Source organism: Gracilinanus agilis, chromosome 4 (assembly GCF_016433145.1).
Source record: "Gracilinanus agilis isolate LMUSP501 chromosome 4, AgileGrace, whole genome shotgun sequence".
Lineage (NCBI taxonomy): Eukaryota > Metazoa > Chordata > Mammalia > Didelphimorphia > Didelphidae > Gracilinanus > Gracilinanus agilis.
The window spans coordinates 233,420,324-233,445,876 of record NC_058133.1 but is presented as its reverse complement, the minus strand read 5'-3'; the positions used below and the strand labels follow the sequence as shown (position 1 = coordinate 233,445,876).

At 37.4% G+C, this 25,553-nt stretch overlaps 1 protein-coding gene across 1 annotated transcript in view; it reads right to left on the bottom strand.

Annotated features, from left to right (window-relative positions):
- Positions 1-25,553, bottom strand: part of TIMP2 (TIMP metallopeptidase inhibitor 2) — an 89,517-nt gene that overhangs the window by 6,713 nt on the left and 57,251 nt on the right. Inside the window, exon 3 of the mRNA XM_044671909.1 lies at positions 17,101-17,209. Coding sequence (XP_044527844.1) covers positions 17,101-17,209 — 109 coding nt within the window. The remainder of the gene's footprint in view (positions 1-17,100; positions 17,210-25,553) is intronic.

Here is a 25,553-nt window from a genome sequence, read left to right as displayed (position 1 = left end):
TTCACCTTTGTTAAAATGATACCTTGTCAAAATGTTCAAATGCTAAGCAGGCAGAGTCTCTGACCGGCAGTCTGAATATAGAAGCTTCTCTAGAAATGGAAGGATAATAGCTTTCAAGGTAGCATTTTCATACTAGATCTACAGCTTGCTTGACAGGATTTTAACAGCCCAAACTTCTATTATCTTAGGGGCAAATTTCACGTGGAGAAGTCATGAATTGGAATTCAGTCTAGCAAAGCAGTTAATATAGTTGGAGAGTATGCTGACACCACAAATAAATGAACTGTGATCAATTACTATGGGAGAGAAATCTTGGGTGCCTGAATTAAATAAAATTAAAAATTCCTTTTATGAGTAAAAAAAATTTTTAGACCCTCACCTCCCACTTAGAATTGATACCAAGTATCAGTTCCAAGGTCAAAGAGGGGTAAGGGCTAGGCAATTGGGATTAATAGTGACTTGCCCAGGGTCACACAGCTAGGAAATGTCTGAGGTCACATTTGAACCAAGGATTTCTCATCCCCAGGCCTGATTCTCTATCCACTGAACCACCTAGCCATTCCTGTGAAAAATCACTTTCAAGCAGTGTTCTCCTGGCATTTAGACTTCTTATAATTTTGGTCTTTATTTTAATTGGTTGTCTTTCCAAGGACATTTTTATTTCATCTGGGTCTCTGCAGTAGTATGGGGCCCTAAGTGAAGGAGTTATCACTGTGCTTTTTCTTGCATGTCTAAATATTTGCTAGAGAGGGGAAAAACTCTAGACCTGAGTTCAAATTCCACCTCAGATACTCCTTACTAGCTGTTTGACCCTGGGCAAATCACTTAACCTCTCAGCCTCAATTTTTTTTTTTTATAAAATGGGGTTTGTGATAGCTCCTGGCAGAGTTGTTATGAAAAAGAAGTGATGAATGACGCATTCAACTGTTTATCTTTGTTTTTATAATGCCTCTCTTTATATAGACCTTCAAATCTCAACTCTTGTTTCTACCAATCTTAGAGGTCAGTAGTCAAGAATTTATGCTTTCATTGGTTTGAGAACTCTGAAACCTTTCTGTGGTTTAGAATCTTAGAAAGTTCCTTGATAGAGATAATAAATGACATCCCCATAGTTATCAGGTTAGTAAATGTAAGATTTGTACTCCAAACTTCTGGACTCCAAGTTTAACATGTTATCCAGGAAACTGACTCTCAGCTGAAAAAGATATTGTCTAAATATAGACAATTCTAGATTATATGGGGGCTGACTTTCTAATCAATGCTTCTTCTTCTGAATTCCTATACCACTTTTGGGTAGTACTCATTTTATATTGGCGTAGTTTTAAAATCTCTTTATATATTAAAAGCAAACTTCTCACTGTCTGGAACACAATTTCTCAGACATCAAAGACTGAGTAATTGCCCCATCACCTAGCACAGAATCCTTACATAGAAGAGTGTCCAATGGACAACTCTTGGTGGTGATAATAAATAGATTATCCAGACATTTTATTTATCATTTACTCATTCAAAAGAAAATATTAAGTCTACTAATAAGTACAAGGTGTTTTGGAGATAGGGAGGTGAAAAGGATGCCATTCCTATCCTCACAGAGTATAAAGCTTGTTGGAAAATAGCCTGTGCGCAAACTGATGATCTAAACAAGGAGGATAGGGTACCATAGTGGTCTCCAAATAGAAGTTGTGGCTTAACTCAAAAGGGTGTGTGTTTAATCAACCATTGATATACAAAAGCCCGAAGCTTAATGAAACTACACATATTCTCATCCTCTACACTCCACCATTATTCTTCTTCCCTCCACTTAAGTTCCCAAACTTCCCTCTTCTAAGCTGAAGTTTGGACTTCAGGGTAGAGCAGCTATGCAGGTGGGAGTGGGCAAATACAACCTCCTTCACCTCTCCAGCCTATCTCATTCATTCCCACAGATTACCTCATGACTTTAGAAGGCATCCCTTAGATAGACTCTGTGGTGGTGGCTGGTGAGTAAGGACCTTGCCACTCCCTTTTCATTTTCAGAGGGACAACAGTAGGTCAACAATAAGCATGTCAGGATGAGTTACAACCCAAATCCCAGAACTTATTATTTTCCCCTCCAAACCATTCCCCCATCCTTCTAAAATTCCCAGAGAAGAATTTGCTACTATCATCCTTATAGTTAGATAGGCTCATAAAGTTGGTGTCATCTTTGACTTGCTCACTCCACATATCCAATCAGTTGACAAATCTTGTCATATCTGTCTGCTACTCTCTACCCACAAAGCTACTACCCCGGTTCAGGCCCCTGTAAAAGAGCCTCCTAATGGGCTTTCTTTCCTGCATTGTCTTTCTCCTCCACAATTCATTCTCCACACAGCTACCCAAGCAGTTTTCCTAAAGCCCAGGTCTAATCACATCAATTCACATTCACATTCAAATTCCAGTGACTTCCTATTGACCCTTTGATCAAATATTACTTCATCTTTCTTTTGACCTTTCAAAAAACATTTTGGGGTGAGTTCTATAATGTACATTCTCTATTCACTGGCTGAATTTGGAGAGTTCTTATCAAAATCAGTTCCTTTCCTTTCCTCTACCTCCATATGAAATCACAAGTTTAGGGGATTTTATACGGAGGTGGACAGCTAAGCCAATAGTAGCACAATAATATGTATATAATTTATAAGTGTATAAAGCTGAATTATCTCTCTCTCTTTATACAGAGTAAGGAGTCAATGCAATGGCCTCCTATTCTCAAGTCTCTCTCTACTCCTAGCCTGTCTTACTGCTATGAAAATGATTTTCCTTAAGGGTAGACCTGTCACTTTTCTATTCACTCAACTCCAGTGGTTCCCTATGACCTCTAAGTTTAAATATAAATGCGTTTGTTTAGCTTTTAAAGCCTACATGACCTAGCCCTATCTTTTCAGTCTTACTGTATATTCCCTCCAATCCAGTGAAGCTGGCCTTCTCTCTTTTCCTTACATACAAAACCCTGACTCCCAATTTATAACAGCTGTCCCTTATGCCTGAAATGCCTTCTTACCTTCACCTTGGAGAATCTCTCTTCCTTTAGGATTTGCTTCTATGTGATCTTTTCTGACCTCCACAATTACTATTGCCTTCTCTCCCAAACTACTTTGTATTATTTGCATTTATTCTGTAAATAGTTATATATGTACTTGACTCCTCAGTTAGAAAGTATGAATAAGGTTTGTTTCATTTACTATATTTGAATCCTTAATATGTAATATAGAGAAGCTATTTAATAAATGCTTTGACCAACATCAGAAAATTTGTTTTTGCTTAATTTTCAATTCATAATGTTAATATTAATAAATTAATGGAAATAATCAGGAGCAGAACATAAGACATAATACTATAAACACTGTATCTGAGTGTCTCCTGCAGCACCAAAACATGTGAATCTGAGTCACTCAAACCAAGAGGAGGTATCCTCAATACAGTCATTCACAGAGGTACAGCTAGTTTAGACTAAGTGGTTTTGTTGTTTCCTATGATTTCTGGTTAATCCTTGTCTAAGGGATGTCCCAACACCACAAGCATGGAGACTGTATCCCAAAGACTTACTTAGGAAGCAAACAAAAGATTATATTTGGAATCATCTAATGAACTAGGGAAAGGATCAGTCATTGTGTGAGGAGAGCAGAATTTGCAACAGAATAAGCTAATCTTGTCTTCTCTATGATGTTTATAAATTCTGCTACAAGTGATAAAAAAATCTGATTGATAGAAGTATTGATGATATCTCACATTCTCTGGCCAATTGGCAGGCAGCAATAGAGCAAAACTGTCATATAATCTATATCAGAAATTGTTTATCTCTCTCTTTTTTTTTTGGCAGTCTGGTGAAGACTATGGACCCCTTCCCAGAATAATGCTTTTAAATAAATAAAATAAAATGCATAGAATTAATGAGGAAACCAATTATGCTGAAATAAAGATGCAATCTTTTCCCTCATCCAAGTTCACAGCTCCCCTGAAATCTATTCACAGACTTCTTTGTGGATCCTAGTTTAAAAATTCCTGGCAGGTAAGACCCTGGAGGAAGATGTACAGCTTCTCCCAAATGATCAAGTCCAATTCTTTTAGAAATCCAGGTCATAATTTGGAACTATGCCTAAAGGGCTTTAAAAGACTGCCTGCCCTTTGATCCAGCCATACCTTTGCTGGGTTTATACCCCAGAGATAATAAGGAAAATGACTTGCACAAAAATATTTATAGCTGCTCTTTGTGGTGGCAAAAAATTGGAAAATGAGGGGATGCCCTTTGATTGAGGAATGGCTAAATAAATTATGGTATCTGTTGGTGATGGAATACTATTGTGCTCAAAGGAATAATGAACTGAAGGAATTCCATGTGAACTGGAATGACTCCAGGAATTGAGGCAGAGTGAAAGGAGCAGAAACAGGAGAATCTTATACACAGAGACAGATACACTGCAATTGTAATTACAAGCAATTGTAATGGACTTATCTACTAGCAGCAATACAGTGATCCAAGACATTTCTGAGGGACTTGTGAGAAAGAACACTATCCACATCCAAAGAAATAACTGTAGGAGTAGAAACACAGAAGAAAAACAACTACTTGATCACATGGCTCGATGGAGTTATGATTGGGGATGTAGACTCTAAACAATCACCCTAGTGCAAATACAGAAATAGGTCTTGATCAATGACACATGTAAAACCCAGTGGAATTGCTCATTGGCTACGGGAGGAGGGTAAGAGGAGGGGAGAGGAAGAACATGAATCATGTAAGCATGGAAAAAGGTTCTTAATTAACCAATTAAATAAAATTTAAAAAAATTTTTAGAAATTAAAAAAAAAGAAAGAAAGAAATCCAGGCCATAAGGATTTATTGAGGGCTTACTGGGTGAAAGGCACTGTGAGACAATACAACGTGGGAATACAATGATAGAAAAAAAGATGGGACCTGACCTCAAGGAGATCACATTCTATTATGGTTAGCAACATATAAGCATAGAAGTATATACATATAATTTGAGGATAAAAGAGAACACTTATAAGCCAGGGAATCAGGAAAGGCTTCCCTTAGGATGTTATGTGACCTAAATATTGCAGAAAGCCAGGGCTTCCAAGTGACAGAGCTGAGGTGGGAGTGCAGGGCATTCCAGGCATACAGGGTGGCCTATTCAAGTAGTCTCCCTTGATTAGGAGCAAAAAGGGCTTCTAGACAAAGGCTTCCTTCCTTCAAGACCAATTCAAGCACAATCTTCTACATGAAGTCTTTCCTGAACTTCATAACTCCTAGTCCCCCTCCTCTCAGATTACTTATACATGACTTCTTTCTATTTGTGTGGTATAGAAGAAAGACAATGGGCCTTGCAGTAAGGAAATTCTAGGTTTACATATTAGCTATGTGACCATGCACAAGTCTTGCACAAATTTCTAAGCAACCCTCTAAGACTATAAGTTGCAGGAAAGATTTTATTTATTACTTATTCATTTTATTCATTGTATTTGCATCCAAAGTAGGTTCTTAATAAATATTTGATTAAATGAAAGTACTTTGTGCAATAAGCTTGGAAAGTTTGAGAGTAGCCAGATTATGAAGGGGCTTTAAATGTCAAGCTGAAGAGTTATTTTATTCCAATGGCATTAAGACTCTCAAGTAGGAGAGTGACTTGGTCAGAAGTGTGTTTTACGGAGATTGTGTTACCAGCTGAAGATGGTTTGGAGAAAGGAAGAGAGTGGAAGTCCAAATGGGTGACTTGCAATATCAGCAGATGATGAGGCTGAAGAAAACAAGACTCAAAGAGGTAAAAAACCAAGTTGACTAGAATCACATAGGAAGTAAATAGTACCAATAAGCCTCAAATCCAAAATTTTTGACACCAAGTTCAAGTTCTTTAGAGCTATGGGGATCTCAGAGTCACACTTGGCCTGTGAGGAAAATGGGGTGCTTTCTGAACTTTGGTTATGATCAGGTTGAATTAATTTTTTTTTTTAATTTTAAACCCTTAACTTCTGTGTATTGACTTATAGGTGGAAGATTGGTAAGGGTAGGCAATGGGGGTCAAGTGACTTACCCAGGGTCACACAGCTGGGAAGTGTCTGAGGCCGGATTTGAACCTAGGACCTCCTGTCTCTAGGCCTGGCTCTCAATCCACTGAGCTACCCAGCTGCCCCCCGAATTAATCTTTTAAGTGAGTGACAGAACAAAACTTACAGCAATATCTTTTAAGTTGTTTTCCTCTCTTCTACTTAAATATGAGAATATTAAGCTAGTAGAAATTAACTTAGGCAGTGATTAAGTAGGAAATGTGGAAGAAATGACAAAAACCTGTCAGAAATTAAGAAGCATCCTGTTTTGGGGGGAAAGAAGCATGATTTCAGTCCAAGGCTCCCAGAAGCTGAATCCTGATTCAACATGAGGGTGTTCTGAAGTGTAAAAGGATACCATTTTGTAACTAGGGGACCAAGGAGTTACTTTGGAAGTAGCTATTGGCATTCATCAGTTACATTTGTTTTTATTTTTTTTAAACCCTTAACTTCTGTGTATTGGCTCCTAGGTGGAAGAGTGGTAAGGGTAGGCAATGGGGGTCAAGTGACTTGCCCAGGGTCACACAGCTGGGAAGTGTCTGAGGCCAGATTTGAACCTAGGATCTCCCGTCTCTAGGCCTGACTCTTAATCCACTGAGCTACCCAGCTGCCCCCATCAGTTACATTTCTAAAATGCACTAAGAATATTTCTGTATCAGGTCATATATTCAAAACAGGAGATTATAAGCATAAACAAAATAGCTAGAGTCTTTGGGACAAAATTGAGATCTTAGCACCATGTTACTCACTGTTCTTAGGTGATCTCATTGCTGATCAATTTGTTACATGTTATGCTATCATAACCAAACTTATGACATAAATGGTAAATGAGATGGTGCTGGAATAGAATCCAGTTTCCTTAATGTCTGTTCCTCTGCTATTACTAAAATGTTTGATCTTTATGCAGAAACACCTTGTACTTTGTATGGCTATAGCCAGGAGATCAGTTTTCAGTGTACCAAATATCATCGATACATTTGCAGAGACACTCCTATTTGGTTTAATTCAGTTGCTTTGGGGGCTCCTTCCTTCTTATTACTACCTAACCCCTATAATAACCTACCAGTTTTTGCCTTAAACCTTAAATGCCTTGCTTGTCTATGATCATTTGTTTACACTGAGGTTCTCCCCAACTGTGTGATATGTTGAATAAAATGTGGATGGTTGTTAAATACAAGGTTTCATGCAAAAGATGTTTCTTGAGGACTCTAAGGCAAAGGAAAGGAAGGAGTGGGCAAGGTATATGGATGCTCAAAAAGGTTAAATACCTTGCTTAGAGTTGCATAAGCTAATAAGTATCAAGGGTGACCTAAGAACCCAGATCTTTCCAGGCCCAAAGTGTAGGCTCTTTCCATTATCCCACATTACCATACTTAGTAATTTCACTATTGGCATGTATGCTGGCCCCAGAACAGGAGAGCTGCTCTATTCCCCCTCTTTCCAGCGCCGGAGGACACATATTTTGCATGTCCTATCCCTTTGTCCAGCAGCCCAGAGCAAGCACTTCCTCCCTAAGCTCTCTCTGGTAATGCTGGAGGGAAGAAGGTGGTCATGGTGGTGGGGGAACGACAAGAGTCCTCACAGACAGCTTGAAGTTGCTCCCTGGGCACGCAAACTCAAAAACCTTTGCCAATGCTGGTCTAGATTATACTGGGTTAGAATCATTTATATGAACTTTGAATTATCTATAGCGTAGTTCTCTATGTTTCAAAATAGTGCTCATTTCCTCTGTGAATAAACCATAGAAAATACACACAGATACATGTTGTCTGGATTGTGTGGCCACAGGAAGAGATAAATGCTATAAAACTAGGAACAGTTTGCTTCTACATAGGCAGGAGTAAAAGGGTCAAGAGGTCAACAGGAGATCCCATCTCTAAATCATCAAGTTCAAGGACCAAGGTTATGTGGAAAATTCAGTACCTTGAGAGTTGGGGCATTAGGAAAGTTTAGAAAAAAAAATAAAGGAGAAAGCTAGTAGGCTGAGGGTAAAGATCCCCAGAAATAGTTCTAAGAAAGAGTATGACCTTAGGACACTATACTTTAGAGCAGAGATGGGCAAACTTTTTAAAGAGGCGGGCCAAAGGAAAGGAAATGCTCATCTGTCAGTCTGTTTCTAAGGCAACTCTTTAGAAGTTTTATTGTATTTTATTGTATTGTATCCTACTCATTGTATTCATCAGATTAGGAATAATGTCCTGCGGCTGGATAGAACATTTCAGGGGGCCCCACATCTGGCCCATCACTGCTTTAGAGTTTAATGAGCTTAATCTGAGGCCAGTTTTCTCACTAGCAACTGCTGCTCCTAGCAATCTGACCAGCTTAGACCAAGCCTGGGATTTCTTGCCATCATTCACAGCCTTCTTAACTACATAAGGATATGTCATTTGTACTAGTATCGAGGTTCTGACCCACAAATTCAAACACAAGAACCAGTTGGTAAAGGAAAAGTATTTCCCAAACGTTATAGGGAAAGAGTTTTTGAAAGAACATTATCACTATTTTATATTATTATCCAAAAGGATAGAGGTTTGAGAGGTTTCTATTTCTATTTGGGAATCATGGTAGGAGATCATAGATTGTGCTGGAAGGTACTTCAGAGGCATCTAGTACAATCCTCTCACTTTACAGATGAGGAAAATGGGGGGGGGGGTGTCTCTGATTCCACAGCTGGTGCTCTTTGTGTACTACTCCAGGCAGATATGTAATGAAATTACTCAGGAAGAAAGAACAGACAGTGAAGAGAATAGAAGAGGTTAAATGAGAATAATGTATGTGAAATATTTAAAAAACTGTATAGGGCACTCTATAAGACAGAGTTCTAATTATTTTCAAAAAAGGATCTGAAGGAAAAAAATATTCCTCCTTTCAAATCAATGACTACAGCTTGTGCTACATGCATTTTTCTTTAATTAGTTCATTTTCTGAGCTGTCAACAGCAGCAGTTTCTGCTTAAGATTTTAAAAAATCATCTTCATAGACTTTAGAAACTTAAAAGCTTGCCCATATTTAATGTTTCTACTGTTTTATGTTTACTTACTTTTTTTTAATGTGGTTGTGCTTTCAGACATAGACTCAACATAGGCTTTTGTTAAGTACAGAACAATAAGTACAGAGGTGAAAGACAGGTGGAGTCCTGGAAATTAATTCTTAAACCTATTTAGACACAGATAGGGTTCAGAAACTGTGTTGGGCCCTTAAGATTTGGGTATCTTCAGAGATAAAACAGTTTAATTCTAAAAATAATAGTGGGTCAAATATCAAATCATAGAAATAAGTGATTTCATCAGAGAAAATGACAACAACGAGACAACATGCCAACCCCTTTACAATACAAATAAGAAAGCCCCCCAAATACACTAATACACTGCCCCAGCAAAACCCTAAAGTTCCCACCAGACTGTATAATGACCAAGAAATACGAGAAACTATAGTAAATTACTTTTCCCTCCATAGAACTATACCAGTCATCCAGAAGCCCATGGGTAAAAGGAAAGGGGGCTTTAGCAATGCTAGTCCTACCACAACCACTGATGAGATATGTATGCAATCTGAAATCTATTAAGAGCACAAGGCTCCCATGAGAAAGTGCCAAGGTAGGTGGCTTGGAAGCAGCAGGGAGTAGCAGCAACACAGGCTGAACCACTTGGTGCCACAGCACCAAAACCAGAACAGTCAGATCAAGGCTCAACACTGTCCTGAGACAATACAAATCTAGCACTGTGAAACTCACAGAGTGAGGAGGGCTAAATGCCAAAAAGTAGGGACCCAGGAATGCAGGTGAAACCAAACAGGACTGACCATCCCATCCAAAAGTGCAGATGAGGCAGAGACTGATGTTGGCACTGCTGAGTTGCAGAAGCTATTGAACTGAATGAATCAAAGAAAATACTGAACAGTATAAAAAACTATTCTTTTGTGTGTATGAGATTATAATTTTTGGTGTTTAAATTTGAATTTTTAGAAATTTTAGAAAATTGAAACTGGAGGAAAGACATATTTCAATTTTTGATGTATTCAATACTCCTGTTAAATGTTCAGTAAATACTTCTGGAATTAAAAAAAGCCAACTAAAATGAAACAAAACAGTTAATAACTTCAGGAAAGTAGTAGGATAAAATAAGCTCATAAAATCATTAATCTTTCCATATATTATAACATAAACCAGCAGGAAGAGACATAAAAATGCATTTCCTTACAAAAGAACTATAATATAAAATATCTTGGAGTACAACTACAAAAATATACATAGTAATTATATGAATATAAATACAAAATACTTTATAAAAATAGAGACCTAAATAATTGCTTATGGTTGGATCATGTCAATATAATGGAAATTAATTCATGAATTCAGTTCCATACTAATCAAACTACTGAAAGGTTACTTTATAGAAAAGTACTAAAGTACTAAAAAGTACTGGGAAAAGTACTAAAGAAATTCATTTGGAAGAACATTTGGATTATGATTAGGCAGTTCTCAAAAAAAGGAAAGCAAGCTTTCAATAACCTTATGAAAAATTCTCCATAGCAATAATAAGTATAGATTAAAATAGCACTGGGATTCTATCTCACAGCTATCGGATTGGCAAAGATGGGGAAAAAATGACAACTGTTGAAGGAGTTGGGGAAAGGGGTAGATGTTAATGAGTATAGGCACACTAACAACACTCTATTGATGGAGCTGTACAGAAGCAAACATTCAAGAAAGCAATCTGAAACTATTCCCCCAATGTTACTCATCTGTGCAAAGTCTTTGACCCAGCATTATAAATTCTAGAGATTAAAGGAGGGAAGGGATCCATATGTATAAAATATTTATATTTTAAATGCTTTTGGATATATCAAATATGTATAAAATATTTATATTTTAAATGCTTTTGGATATATCAAATTTGTTTATATCTTTTAATTACTTATGTGTCTTCAAGAATGACTTTTGGTCACCTTTAAATGTAGATAAAGAGATATATGGATCTATCTAGATATTTTTTTTTTAATTTCTTATTATTTTGGTCATGGTCAGCAATGTACACTAAATTACTCTTATTCTTTAAGTAATGTTTTGTAACTTTGCTGAGCGTGCTTTGGAAATCTAACCCTAAAGCATTTATTGCATTTCTACTTAAATTAATTAAAACTTCCCATTCTATTACTACTTCCTAAATTTTGATTTATTATATAAAAATCCTATTGGCTTTTGTGGGTTTATTTTGTAGTTTACAAATTTTACTAAGGCTGTGAATTATCTCAACTATTATTTTTTGCTAATTCCTTCAGATTTTCTAAGTAATTTGTCATGTCATCAACAAATAGGGATAATTTTTTCTCCGTTTTTCCCCCACCGTAATGCTTTAAAATTTTCTCTTATTATTGCTAACAATTCTAGAACTTTATTAATAGGAAGGAAAGGGGTTGGCCTTGCTTTATTCTTGTATTTATTAGGAAAGTTCCTATGCTTACTTTTGATTTTAGATAGATACTTTTTGTCACACAATAAAATTAATTCTCTCTATCCAGCCATTAACTTCTCCCCCACCTCCTGTCCACCAAATCATGGGTTCCTTTGGCAATTTGATGAAACATACTTTCTCAGAATAATGTTTGTAAATGCAAAAACAAAAAACATATGAATCCAAAAGTTACAGAGAAACCAATTACAGTGAAATATAGTTATCAAATTTATTTTTTTAAGTTTATGTTAAGTTAAAAACTCATTTTCTGTGCCTATTCTTTGTAGAATTTTTAGTATAACTGGTTATACTTTGTCAATGGTCTTTTTTGTATTCACTGAAAAAATTAATAGTTGAGAATAGTGATAGCAATAATAAAAATTCAAATAAAGAAAATGGTATCAATGAAACATTTAAAAAGTAAAGAGAACAGTAGAACTCTCAAAAAGGGACAAACAAGTAAGGGGAAAAAAACAAAACACAAGTGGCACAGAGTGGAAATTCAGTTTTACTATTGTTATATTCAATAATCTGGGATGAGATGGATGCCCCCTTGAATGACAGGGATGGCAGTTGAGAGTTTGGAATGTTCCCAGGTGCCGTGAGCCAGGGGCAAACATCAGTTAGCCCCACCCTATATATACCCGCTGACAGCTACATTGAGGGAGGTCTCTGGACTCTGAGGCTCAGAACTGGAGATCACAGATCTCTGAACTGAGACTGGTGCAAGCCTCTGTGGTTCAATCTGGGCAGTGGGTGGCTGAAGGGTGGTTGAAGGGTGGCTGGGAGGTGGAAGAAGAAGAGGGTAGGAAAAGCCTGAATCTATTTCCTTGCGAGACTATGAAAGCTAGTGAACCATCAAACTACTGGTGAGAGAGCTGAAAGAATAAAGACCATCAATATTTATCTGCAGCAATAGCCTTCCCTATTCTCTGGCTTGGCTGTGGCCAGGTCTGTCAGAGATAGAAAGAGGGTGAAGATCTCAAGCCTCCATCAGCTCAGTAGTCTCCAGTCCTGATTATTAATTAGTTTAATAGATAATAGAACAATAGGGTTTCCCTTGTTATCCTTTCCCTACCTAAAGATAAAACAGTATTCAATAACAAGTACCTTCCTGAGTGGTCTTTCTATCACAACCCTTGGGAGGGGAGTTCAAATATGTAGTCAGATCCTGATCATTATCCAAAGCTGATCAATAGCCCATTGCCAATCTATCCAACCCTAGGTTGGGCCTAGAGAGTTTAACCATCCACCTAACCTCTCAAGGGTCTTTACTTGGGTAGCTGTTAAAGGAATTACTGACAGGTTATCAACCAAACCTGTCAGGGTGAAGGGATAATTTGCAGCAGCAGTAAGGGTGAGAGGAGTAGGTGTTCCTCCCCACCAACTGCGGCTAAGGAGATCATAGACAGATACACACCATCACCATCATTATACATAGATCTCCATTACTACACAATATTTCTTTAACACTATGCAGTTCTTGTTTTTCCTATACTTTGAATATGGAATGTTTATTGGTAACAGACAAGTTCATAATAATAAAAAGAAAATTAAAAAAAAAAAAAAAGGAAAATACCAGAACAGATCTTTAGTAACTTGGTACAAAGTTAGTGAAGGGAACCCAGTTTTCTTGATTCTTTATTTTTAAAGCTGCATCTAACTTAAGAAACTCAACATACTTCCTGAACCAGCTGAAGAAGTTATTGCTTTTTTCCCTTCCTCCAGGGAAGCAAATACTGGCAGAGATCTTCGGAAGCCTTGAAAGGTAGGCAGACTTTAGGATGTGTGTCAGACCACAATCATATAATGTGAGTAGGAATAATATTCAAGTGGCCATCTATTCCATCCCATACCTGAATATTAATTCTTTTTATAGCAGTCATCCTTGGCCATCTAATCTGCTGCTATTACTGAGTCTCCCTACTCAAATACCAGAAACTAAAGGCCAGAAGAACTTGAGAACTTTTACCTCAAGGTTGGGTAGTACAGATTGGTGAGAACTCATTAAATCTAGCCTGCCCAAACCAATCGGGTTATTTCACAATGGACATTTTTCAGCTTTGTTGCCACCATTTCCCAACCTGTGATAAAGCCAATTTTGGAAAGGGTGTGTTACTGACAGTCCTATTGTTCCTGGGTATTAAAATCTATAAACTTATTGAAGGATAAGGCTCAGGTCATACTGATAGCTGAGTACTGTGGCAGAGGCTTTGGGTGGGGAAGGCTATTCCAATTCAATTCAACAAATGAATAAATATTTATTGAGCTTCCACTAAATGCCAGGAGAGACACAAAGATGAATAAAAGTTCAATTTACATTTATAGTTCACAAAGTACTTTCTTTCCAAGAACTCTAAGAGAGATGAAGTGCCATGGTTATATGCCTGGTAATTGGCAGAGCTGAGACCTATACCAGGGCTCCAGGCTCTTTCTGTTCTGCCCTATTACTCTGGACAAGTCCTTCCTGCCCATAAGGAATTTACAAAGTAGTGGGGGAGGTAAGGCCTGCATATAAGCAGCCATTATGTAAAAGAAAACCATAATAAACAAGTAAGAAAGGTATAAAGTACTAGGCATGAAGTTTATAGATCTGACAGCCTTTTAAGAAATCATTCTTAGGAGTCTGTTTTTTGGGGGGAGGGGTTATTTATTTATTTGTTTATTTGTTTGTTTGTTTTTTGAGGCCCTCACCTTCCATCTTGGAGTCAATACTATATATTGGCTCCAAGGCAGAAGAGCTTTGGTAAGGGCTAGGCAATGGGGGTCAAGTGACTTGCCCAGGGTCATATAGCTAGGAAGTGGCTGAGGTCAGATTTGAACCTAAGGATCTCCCATCTCTAGACCTGGCTCTCAATCCACTGAGCTTACCCACTTGCCCCCAGGAGTCTATGTTTTTGAAGTGAATTATGACTGATGAAGTCTCCCATTAAAAATGGGATGAACTTTCTATTTTCTCTGAATGTCTACAAATAGGGTATTTGACCAAACTTTCCCATCAAAATCCCTTTCAGCAGGGAGCTAGATAGGACAGTGGATAAAGCACCAAGCCTGAAGTTGGGAGGACCTGGCCTTAGACACTTCCTAGCTTGTGATCATGGGCAAGTACACTGAGTCTCGATTTCCTAGCCCTTGCCACTATTATGTTTTAGAGATGATACTAGGGTGGAAGGTAAGGGTTTTTAAAAAAGAAAAAAATCCCTTTAAGCTCCAGGATTCCAACTTGAGAGTCAATAGGAACCAGAAATACACGGCCTTGTCATTTACCAGCTATAAGTTACTTGAAGGAAGATGCTTTTCCCATTTGTCCTGGCATCCCCACCACCTCTCATATTGTCTTAGTAGATGCCTACTGTTTGTTGCCCTGAAATGAAATTTATCTCTCCGAGTGTCAATTTCATCACATATTGAATAGAAATAGCACATTGGATTGTTGGGAGAATGAAATGAGAAAATCAAAGTGGAAGTTCTTAAACTGTAAAATTCTGATAAACATATAACTATTATGTAATGTAAACTAAACTACTTTTATTATTGCTAATAACAAGATACATTTTCTGTCTCTCACATCATTCTGACCAGTTTTTCCTGCAAAACAGTACCTTCTAGAAACCGCTAGAGGGCAGTACAACAAGATGTAAAAATGGTGGCAACAGTTCTGTAGTTTTCATTTTAAAAGCACAAAGTTCAGTCCTTTGCAGCCCTGAAAAAGACTGTAACTGATTCTGATATTGGCCATTGCCAGAGATCTCTCTGGTTTTTCCTAGAATGGGGTAACAGTAAGAAAATTAGTGAAAGAACCAACTTAATAGAAACAATGAGACTACTGTATTGAATTGAAGGTAAATTCCTTCGATAGGGAACCATAGGGAAAGACAGATAGAGAAATTAGAAGTATTTTTGTCATACTTAGTCTGTTTCTACATTTTGATACATGCAATTTCCTTCATCTGTAAGTACTTTCCTCTTCCTCAAGAGCAGGGAAAGTTTTTTGTTTTTCTTTGTACCCCCAGAGCTTAGTACTAGTTCTTGATGCATAATGGGTACCTAATAAATCTTGTTGATTTGACTTGTCTCCACTTGTCCAAATGCTAGACCTTCTCATGGGGTCAGTTAAAGCTATTTCCTCCATTAAGTCTTCTGATTGTTCTAATCACAATGGTCTCTTACTTGTTTGACTTTCTACATTTATTATCTGTATACTTATGTATTTACATGTGCATGTATGCATTTATGCATGTATATATACATATTTCAAGAAGCATCATAACTTAGTTTAAAGAACCATGGACTTCAACTAAGAGGATCTGGGTTCAAATCTCAATTCTAAATCTAGAAGTTGGGGAACCTTGGTTAAGTTTAGAGGATCATATTTTTAGCACTGTAAGAGAATATAGAGACCACTGAATCCAAACCTCTCATTTTACAGGTGAGGAAACTAGGGCACAGAGAAATTAAGTGACTTAGCCAGGACTGCAGAAGTAGTAGTTTTATGAGGCTGGATTTGAAACCATCTTCCAAGGTCAGTGGAATCTACTATGCCATGCTTACCCTTTACCTATAAAATGGGAATATTTACTTCTTTTAGCTGCCTCAAAGAATGCTGTAAGGAAACTGCTTTATAAATTCCCCATTCCATCTTCTTCCATCTTCTTCCTCTATATTTTCACTTAAACTGTCCCCTATGCTTAGAATCTTCTCACTCATCTCTGCCTTTCAGAATCTTTTATCTTTTTTGAAGGTTCAAGTCAGATGCTGCCTCTTGAGAAGTCTTTCCTGATTTTCTCCTCTCCCTACTTTCCTGACCCCAATTATCAGTGCTTTATTCCTTTTCAAATTTTTGGCAGTTTTCAATCACTCCTCAATACATACTTAGCAGTGTCAAAGCTGAACGTCCTCACTAAACTGTATGACAGGTATTATTTTTGTCTTTGAGTTCTCAATGTATCTTCAATCCCTCAATCCTATCACAATTTCTTGATACGGTAGAATTTTGGAAGGCAGGAAGAAAACAAGCACCTAGATACTATGTTATACACTTTACAAATATTATTTAATTTGATCCTTCACAAAAACCCTGTGAGGACAGTGCTATTATTATTCCTATTTCATAGTTAAAGAAAATGAAGCAGAGAATGACTTCTCCAAAGTCACACAGCTGTTAAATATCTGAGATAGGATTTTAACTCAGGTCTCCCTGATTCCAGGCCCAGATTCTATCCACTGAGTTCTCTAGCTAAAAACAGCTAGGTGGTTCCAAATATATATATGTATATATTTTTTTTGGTTCCAAATATTTAAACAAACTAAACCTTTTAAAATACCAAGAAATACAAGACCTTGTTGTTTTGATACTGGACATCTTGCTGCTATGTATTTTTCTCTATTCATTTCAAGTATGTAGAAAGAACACTAGCTCTAGGATAAGGGAACCTAGGTTTAAATCCCACCCCTGTTGCTTATTCCTATGTGACCTCGGGCAAGTCAGTAAACCTACATGATCCTATGAAGTAGTAAGCTGGTCATCCCAAAGTCTATTCCATGGTTTGTATCAATCTATACCTAATGGCCCCCCACATACCTGCAATTAGATATTCCTTTTTTCCTCCAGTGTCCAATGAGACTCCACATACTGCTGAGGATGGAGCAGTATAAACAAACTCTATATCCTTATCAGGTCCTTTAAACATCTGAAGGGGAAAGAAAAAGAATGAGAAAAAATGAAGCTTTGAGAGGAATTGTCCTGTCCTCTTTTTAAAGAAACCCATCAGAGATGTCCATATCCATCCATTATGGGGTAGCTCAAATACTCTATCCAATTTGCCCTTTTATCACAGCTGATGTTTTACTTTAAGAAAATTAGATAAAAAGATATACAATTTGCAAAATTGTTATAAAATTAAGGGGTGAATATTATTGAGAGATACAATGGATTTATTCACAGGTTTTAAGATTTTCTAGTAGGTTTCAAGTATACACTTGAGGACTATTAACTAGTAATGGGGAACTTAATTAGGGGTAAGGAAGATTAAGCAAAAAAAGGAATATATAGATGACTGAATAAAGTTATAAACAAAAATAAGGCATCTCTGAAATGATAATTTAATCAATGGGAAAGAATAATAGCTGGCATTTATATGATGCTTTAAGGTTTGCAAAGAACCTTACATATGTATCTCATTTGATCCTTATAATAACTCTTTGAGTTAAGTTGAATTACTATCCCCATTTTAAAGATATGGAAACTGAGATTGAATAAGTCAAAGATGAGGGAACTAAGATTGACCCTGCTCAGGATCACAAAGCTGGTAAGCAATCCTGTCCAAAGCAGGATTCAGTCTCAAGTGATTCTGGCTTCAACTCCATATAGTGCTTCAAATACAATCTGATGTATAAAACTTTAAGCAGATGAATAACTAGGAATGCTGGGACTGGGCAAGGAACCTTGCCTGAGGGATATACCTTTCCATAAGGGTGAAGAAGTATATATCACAAGTTTTTTATACTACTTCAGGACAGGATCAATGCTGAGCTGAAAGGGGCTGGGAGAGGGAAGTGGTAAGACAAGCTGGGGATATGGTTGCTGATGGGAAGGATGCACAGTCAGGGACAGTGTTCTCAGCCCCATATGAATTTAGGTGGCCCTGAGAAAGATCATCCATGGTCATCTTGCCCTAGTTACAGCTCTGATTTATGCTATTTCAGGGATCTAAGCAAGGCACATCTCTACAAAGTGACTATTGGTAGAAAGTTACAGATCCTGCTACAAAGACATCCATGTTGCCCAGCACCAAGACATAACAAAAAGAAGAGATACAAATTCTATTTGAGCAGTCCCATGGCACGAGGATGTTGGAATGTAGGGGTAGATTGAGGTGGAAAGAAGCAGAGATGATCCTGGAGTTGTCCTAGATATGAACTCTATGTGAAGCATCTAAAACCTTCATGTGACATGTAGTACAAAAGGGTGCATAAGCCTTACTGCCACTATAGACTCTTACTGTATAGTTACTTATATACTATACTTATAATACAATTATTGTATATATTACTCATACTGTATAGGTGCATGAACCATCATTAGGGTCCATGTCATGGATACTTTTATGAGCTAAACTGCTATGATTTCTTTCTCATACTAATAGGCAGGCTGCTAAGATGTACAATGGGTAGAAAGCTGGGTCTGGAATCAGAAGACCTGAGTTCAAATGTGGCCTCAGATACTTCCTAGCTCTGTGACCCTGAGCAAGTTACTCCGCCTGTTTGCCTCAATTTCCTCATCTATAAAATGAGGATAATAGTACCTACATCCCAGGGTTGTTGTGAGGATTGAATGAGATAATAATTATATGGTATCTAGCATAGTGACTGGCAAAGAGTAAACACAATATAAATGTTAGTTATTATTTTATTATTACATTGTTGTTATTCAGTCATATCTAACTCTTTGTGACCCTACTTAGAGTTTTCTTCATAAAGATATTGAAGTAGTTTGTCATTTCCTTCTCCAACTCATTTTAAAGATGAAGAAACTGAGGCAAACAGGGTTTAAATGACTTGCCCAAGGTCACACAGCTAGTAAGCATCTGAGACCAAATTTGAACTCAAGACCAACAAGTCTTCCCGATTCCAGGCCCATCACTCTCCAAGTTCTAACCATATCAGCACTAATTATAAATTGATAACATATCACATTAAAAAATCAGAATCACACTATCTTGGAGGCTGCCTAGTTTAACCCACACCTGAACAAAAATCTCCTCAACAACATACCTGAAAAGTACCCAGCCTTTGCTTGAAGGCTTCCAGTGATGGGGGAATCTACCACTTCCTAAGGAAGGACATTGCACTTTTGGCAGCTTAATGCTGCAGAGGAAAGAATGTTGGATTTGTAGTCAGTATGTGCCTCATTTACTAGCTGTGTAGCCCCAGGTAAATTAGTTGACTTAAACCTCTTCTAGCCTCAGTTTCCTTATCTTTAAAAGGAAAATCATCATAGAATATAGTATAGGATTTTTGTGAGGATCAAATGAAATCATATATGTAAAGAGCTGTGCAAATTTTCAAGTGCTATATAAATACTAGCTATTTTCTTTTTGGGATCTCTCTGTTAGGAAGTTTTTCCTGACATCAAGCCTAAATCTGCTTATTTGCAGCTTCCACCAATGCTCTGGAATCAAGCAGAGGAAAGTCTAATATAGCAAATACTTAACATATAATGCTAATATCATGTTGATGACAACAATATATTTATATAATGTCTCTCTCAAGAGCCAACAATGCTTTACAAATATTATCTTCACTCACACAGTACTTCAGTGAGATTGGGAAGAAAAAAAGATTCTCCTTTCCTGTTCTGAATTATTTTAAGGTTACATAAGTATATGTTGATATTATACATCTAATTTAGCACTATCAATTTCTCTTCCATTCTCAGTAGGCTTTTAATATTATATCTCCCTCTCCCTTTTATTATTATTTTTTGAAACAAATGTGATCTCACAACCATTTCAGCAAGCCTGGTCTCCTCACCACAGCATCAGGCTTTATCTCTAAGGTCATTACCAGCTAGGGATTCCCATCTTGCTACCACTTCAAAATGAACATTTCCAAAATGGAGGTCACCTTTCTTCTCCACCTCCCCAAAATAACTTTCCCAATTTTCCTGTCCTTATTAATCTTTATGTTTCCACTCTGAAAATCTCATAGTCATCTTTGACTCCTTACACTTCTTTTTTTGTATGGGGAGAAGGTGGTTTAAAATTTTTTTAATTTTACTTTTTCTTAATTAAAAAAATTATTAATATAATTTATTTCCAGGTATCTCAGCCTTTCCCCTCCCCACACCATAGAATCCTCATACTTATTTATCTTCCATATCTTGTCACTTCCCAAGTCCCATCTATTAATTTTTACTTCAAAATGTTTCTCATATTCATCTCTTCATCTTCATTATCAGCTCAAACAGTTAGTGGCACATTAGATAAAACACTGGGCCTGGAGTCAGAAAGACCTAAGTTCAAATCCTGCCTTAGACACTCACTGTCACTTAACCTGTCCCAATTTCCCAAGTGGAAATAATAGCACCTGCCTTATAGAGTTGAGAATCAAGTCAAGAAATTGTACACTGCTTAGCACTGTGTCTCACACAGTAAGTACTATACAAATGCTAGCTATTATTGTCATTGTGGGAAGTGAATTTCTCTCTCTCTCTCTCTCTCCAATGTCACTTTTTTTTTATGTTATCTCTCAGTGACCTGAAGGTCAAATACCACTGAGTAAATTCAGGTATAGACAAGCCTCAGAAAAAGGAAGTTAAAGAGGAGTAGCTGAGTAGCTCAGTGGATTGAGAGTCAGGCCTAGAGACAGGAGGTCCTAGGTTAAAATCCGGCCTCAGACACTTCCCAGTTGTGTGACCCTGGGCAAGTCACTTGACCCCCGTTGCCCACCCTTACCACTCTTCCACCTATGAGCTAATACACAGAAGTTAAGGGTTTAAAAAAAAAAAAAGGAAGTTAAAGAACCAGTGAGACAGGAAACAGTGATTCCACAGGCACTGCCCAGTAGGCCAAGGCAAATGAAGAAACTATGATTGGTTCCTGAGATGTGACATTTGAGAGTTAGTGGGTGGGAAAAAAAAAGCTTATAAATTCAGACCAGGAGCAAGTCTGGGTCTTTGGTGTGCATGTGGAAGAGCAGGGTGGTAGAATATAGCTAAAGGTTCATAATGGTGACAATAGATTAGAAGGGTTAAATATCTCTCTATCTCTCTTCTACTTTTTCCTCTTTACTACTACTACTACTACTACTACTACTACTACTACTACTACTACTACTACTACTACTACTACTACTACTACTACTTTTGATTTAATAAAGTTATTTAGCTATGACCAACCTCATAATTTTAAATATTACATCATCATCACCCTAGTCCAGTTTCATCACATTATACCCAAATTATTTCAACAGCCTTCTAGTTGACTTCTCTGATTTGATTCTGGGCTATTCCTGCATTAAATCATTCTGCCTAGCTCTACTAGGCTAATTAATCTCCCTTCAATATGGTTTCACCATGTCACTCCCTTGCTCAAAAACTATCAAAAACTCCCTATTTCCTATTGGATCAAGTTCCAACTCCTCTGACTAGCTTTCAAGACCTAACTTTTCTTATCCAACTTTATTCCCATCTGTTTCCCTAAACATATTTTTATATTCTAAGTTGCTGCTTGAACTCAGCTCCTTGCCTATCTCATGCCATTATCCCCATATGGAACCTCCTCCTTCCTGCCTACTCCTGTGAGTTTCAGTTTAGGCCACAGTTCTTCCATAAAGTTTTCCTCAACTTAATACTCCAGCTCTTAATGTCAAAATCAGATCATTAAAGTTTTAGTACTTGGTACCAGGCATTGGCAAAAACAAAAACAACCCTTGCTTTACTCTGCTAGGGAGTAGAAGTAGTGGTGGGGAGATAGAGTGTACTCAGTAAGCAAATACAAAATAGATACAAAGTAATTTCAGGGGTAGGAAAACACTAACATCTTAAATGGACCTCAGAATTCCAAGAGGCAGAGATGAAGGAGGGAGGGCACTCTACGGATCAGAGTTACATGCCTATAATGGAAGGGAAACATCTAGTAGGGGCCATTTATCTGGATCACGGGGTAAGTGATGGAATTTAAAATATTTGTTAGCATCAGATTCAGTGGATTGCTCAGGAACTTAATCTGCAGGTATAGGTACATGAGAATACACTAACAGATAGGAAATCAGGGAAGCTTTATGTAGCAAGTGCACTACCTGAGCTGAATTTTGGAGGGCACTAAGAATTCTAAGAGGTTGGAATTGAGAGGGAGAAATATTCCAGGTATGGGGTTCACCTTGTACCAAGCAGAGAAATGGGAAATGGAATGCCATGCAAATGGCAAGTGTACATAGAATAAGAAGGAATTATGTGAAATAATTCTAGAGAGACTGGAGTCTAAACTGTGAAGGAATGGCCAAAAAGGAGCATGGATTTTATTATAGGGGAAATAAGGAACTACTTAGGGTACTTATCCAGGGGTTTGAAATAGTCAGATCTATACTTCAGGAATATTTTCTACTCAAGTGGTGTTGACATGCAAATTTGACAGAGCCCATGTACAGAACCCACCTGTGACTTTGTGATCAGTGCTTTTGAATTTCCCTCGGGTAAGTTCCTCAAACTAATCTGAAGATTCCTTCTACATTAATCTTTTTTTCATTCTGGATTTCCTTGATACTAGTTCCTGATTAATACCCATCACATACTGTGAAAGGGAATTTGTTTATCTTAACTTAATCAATCAAGTACTTGGAGTGCCCCTCCTTTCACACTTACTTAGTCAAGCACTTGAAGAACCTTTTACTAGAAAAAGGAAGTCTCAAAGACCAGAAGTGGATCCCACAAGCACTACCCACCATGGGCAGTACTAGACAAATTAAGGAACTATAATTGGTTCCTGAGATGTCACGTGGGAGAACTGTTGGATGGAAAAAAAAAATGCTTATAAGGTGAGACCCAACAGGAAGTCAGGTATTCTCATTTTGGATTCAGCTTCTGATTTCGGCTTCCTGATTTGGACTTTGAATTCTAGTAGACATTCGGATTTGGACTTCTGCGTTGGTGACTTGGGCTAAAGAGAGATGTTTACTCTGGTGAGACTTTTGCCTCCTTGACGTTAAAGATGGCCTTTTGCAGCTCAGCCTCTTCTGCGTTGGGCTACTGGTTGGTGAAACACTTTGCTGGAGACACTCTCATGGGCTGGTGAGATTTGCATTCAGATTCGCACTTGGGGTCTGGAGACACTAGGATTCAGACTTAGGGTATTTAGCTAGGCAATATTTTCTACCTCTTTCCTATATTTCCCTCTCTCTACTATCTCTACTAAAGCTATTAACAGCCTTTTGACTTAATATTTAATTTTTATAAATAGTGACCACAACAACTTTTTATAACTCTTATATTTGACAAAAAATAATTTTAACTCTTACAATTTTCTTCTATCAGATTCAGGCCTAGCATTCTTCCCATTTTAACGTTCCTGCATGATGGAACCTAATATGACATGGCCTCATATTCCTAACTCTCTCATTGTCATAGTCTACATCAACACAATTTATCACTGCCATGCTCAATGTAGCTTCATGTGTACTAATCACTATTTCTCAATTAGCTTGCAAGCTCATTATCAGGAACTATTTCTTTCATTTCTTCTATCTCCTTCTTGAAACTCCCAAAGCCTAGCACATAACTGGCTATATTTATTGCTTAGAGAATTACTAGAGATCATAGGGAGAAAGAAAAAGGGCTTCAGTGTAAAAATGAAGATATGCTTCATTTTAAGAAAAACCAAATTGTGAAAAGTGGATTTGATTGAGAAGAGTCTTCCTTAAATTCATAGTACAAAATTCCTTGAATATATATACTCTGAGTGCTTCCCCATTTCTGTCTTTTTTATTTTTTTTTTATCACATGTAAAAACAATTTTTGACAATTGTTTTCTGTCATTTTGCTTTTTTCTATTGAAACCTTCTAGTTGCCCAGGTTAGAACCTCAGTATCATCCTTGATTCCTTACTCTTATCCCATAGTTAATCAGTGGTCAAATCTTTTCACCTCTACCTAAACACTTCTTTTTTGTCATTGCCTTTCTTTCCACAACCATAGCCTCTTACCTCTTTTTTTTTTTTAACCTCTTTTTTTTTTTTTTGCAAAGATAACAAGTAGCACTCCAATTGCTCTCCTTGCCTCAGCTCTTTTCCCACTCCTTTACACAGCTGCCAGAGTGATTTTCATAAAAGTTCAGCTCATACCTCATGCTCCCATGAGCTACTCATACCTCAATGGCTCCCAATCATCTCTAGAATAAAATATCAATTCCTCTGTTGACAAGCTAGCCCAAACTCACCTTTCCAGCCTTCTTACCCATGATTTCCCTTCATGGGTACTATAGCCTACCTCAATTGATCTCTTTATTGTCCCATATCCATGCCTTTTCACTGGCTGTCCTTTGTGTCTTTGATGAAATCCCTCCTCATCTTTGACCTCTTAGAATATATATTTTCTTCCAAAGTTCATTCTAAGTGGCACCTTCTACCATTAATGTCTTCTTCCAATGTTAGCTCGTATATATTTTTGTACTTGACTACATCTTAATAAAAATAGCTAAAACTTTCAAAGTGCTTCACAAACATCTCATTTTATAAATATATTATCTCATTATATAAGTACAAGTTATCTGTCCCAAGAGATGATGATAAAAATAGCTGGCCCACTGGAGATGAAAAAGAGCTTTAGTATCTTTAAAAAACAAAAACAGAACAACTCTTAACTTCTATCTTAGGATCAATACTAAGTAAGGACTAGAGAATGGAGGTTATATGACTTGACCAGGGTCACACATATAAGAAGTATATGAGGTCACACTTGAAAACAGGACCTCCCATTTCCAGGCCTATATGCTACCCCACTTTAGCACTTCTTAAAGTCAAATGTCATCTATGTTTCTGTGTTGGATGTTTGTATTTTATCTTATATATAAGTTTCTTTGAAAACAGAGACTAATTTGCTTTTGTTTTCATGTCCTCAGTACCTAGCACAATCCTTGGCACATTATTGTTGTTCAGTTGGGTCCAATTCTTCATGACTCCATAGACCATAGCACACCATTGTTATCTATGGGGTTTTCTTGACAAAGATACTGGAGTGGTTTGTAATTTCTTTCTCCAGTGGATTAAAGCAAACAGAGGTTAAGTGACTTGCTCAGGGTCACTGAGCTATCAAGTGTCAAAGGCATGTCAACTGTGTCTTTTGAAACCCCAAATTTCCCCTCCCCCCCCATCCTTTAGGAACTTGCCTAGGGGGAAGTCCCTGACTGACCTCAGGACTGAATAATAGACTATGAACACAGTTTAGATAAGATTAGTATGCTATCAATTCTTTACCCTTTTTGTTTTAAAGGTTTATAGCAATTAATCAGAGACCCTCGGGGTAGTCCAGCCCAGGGCTTCA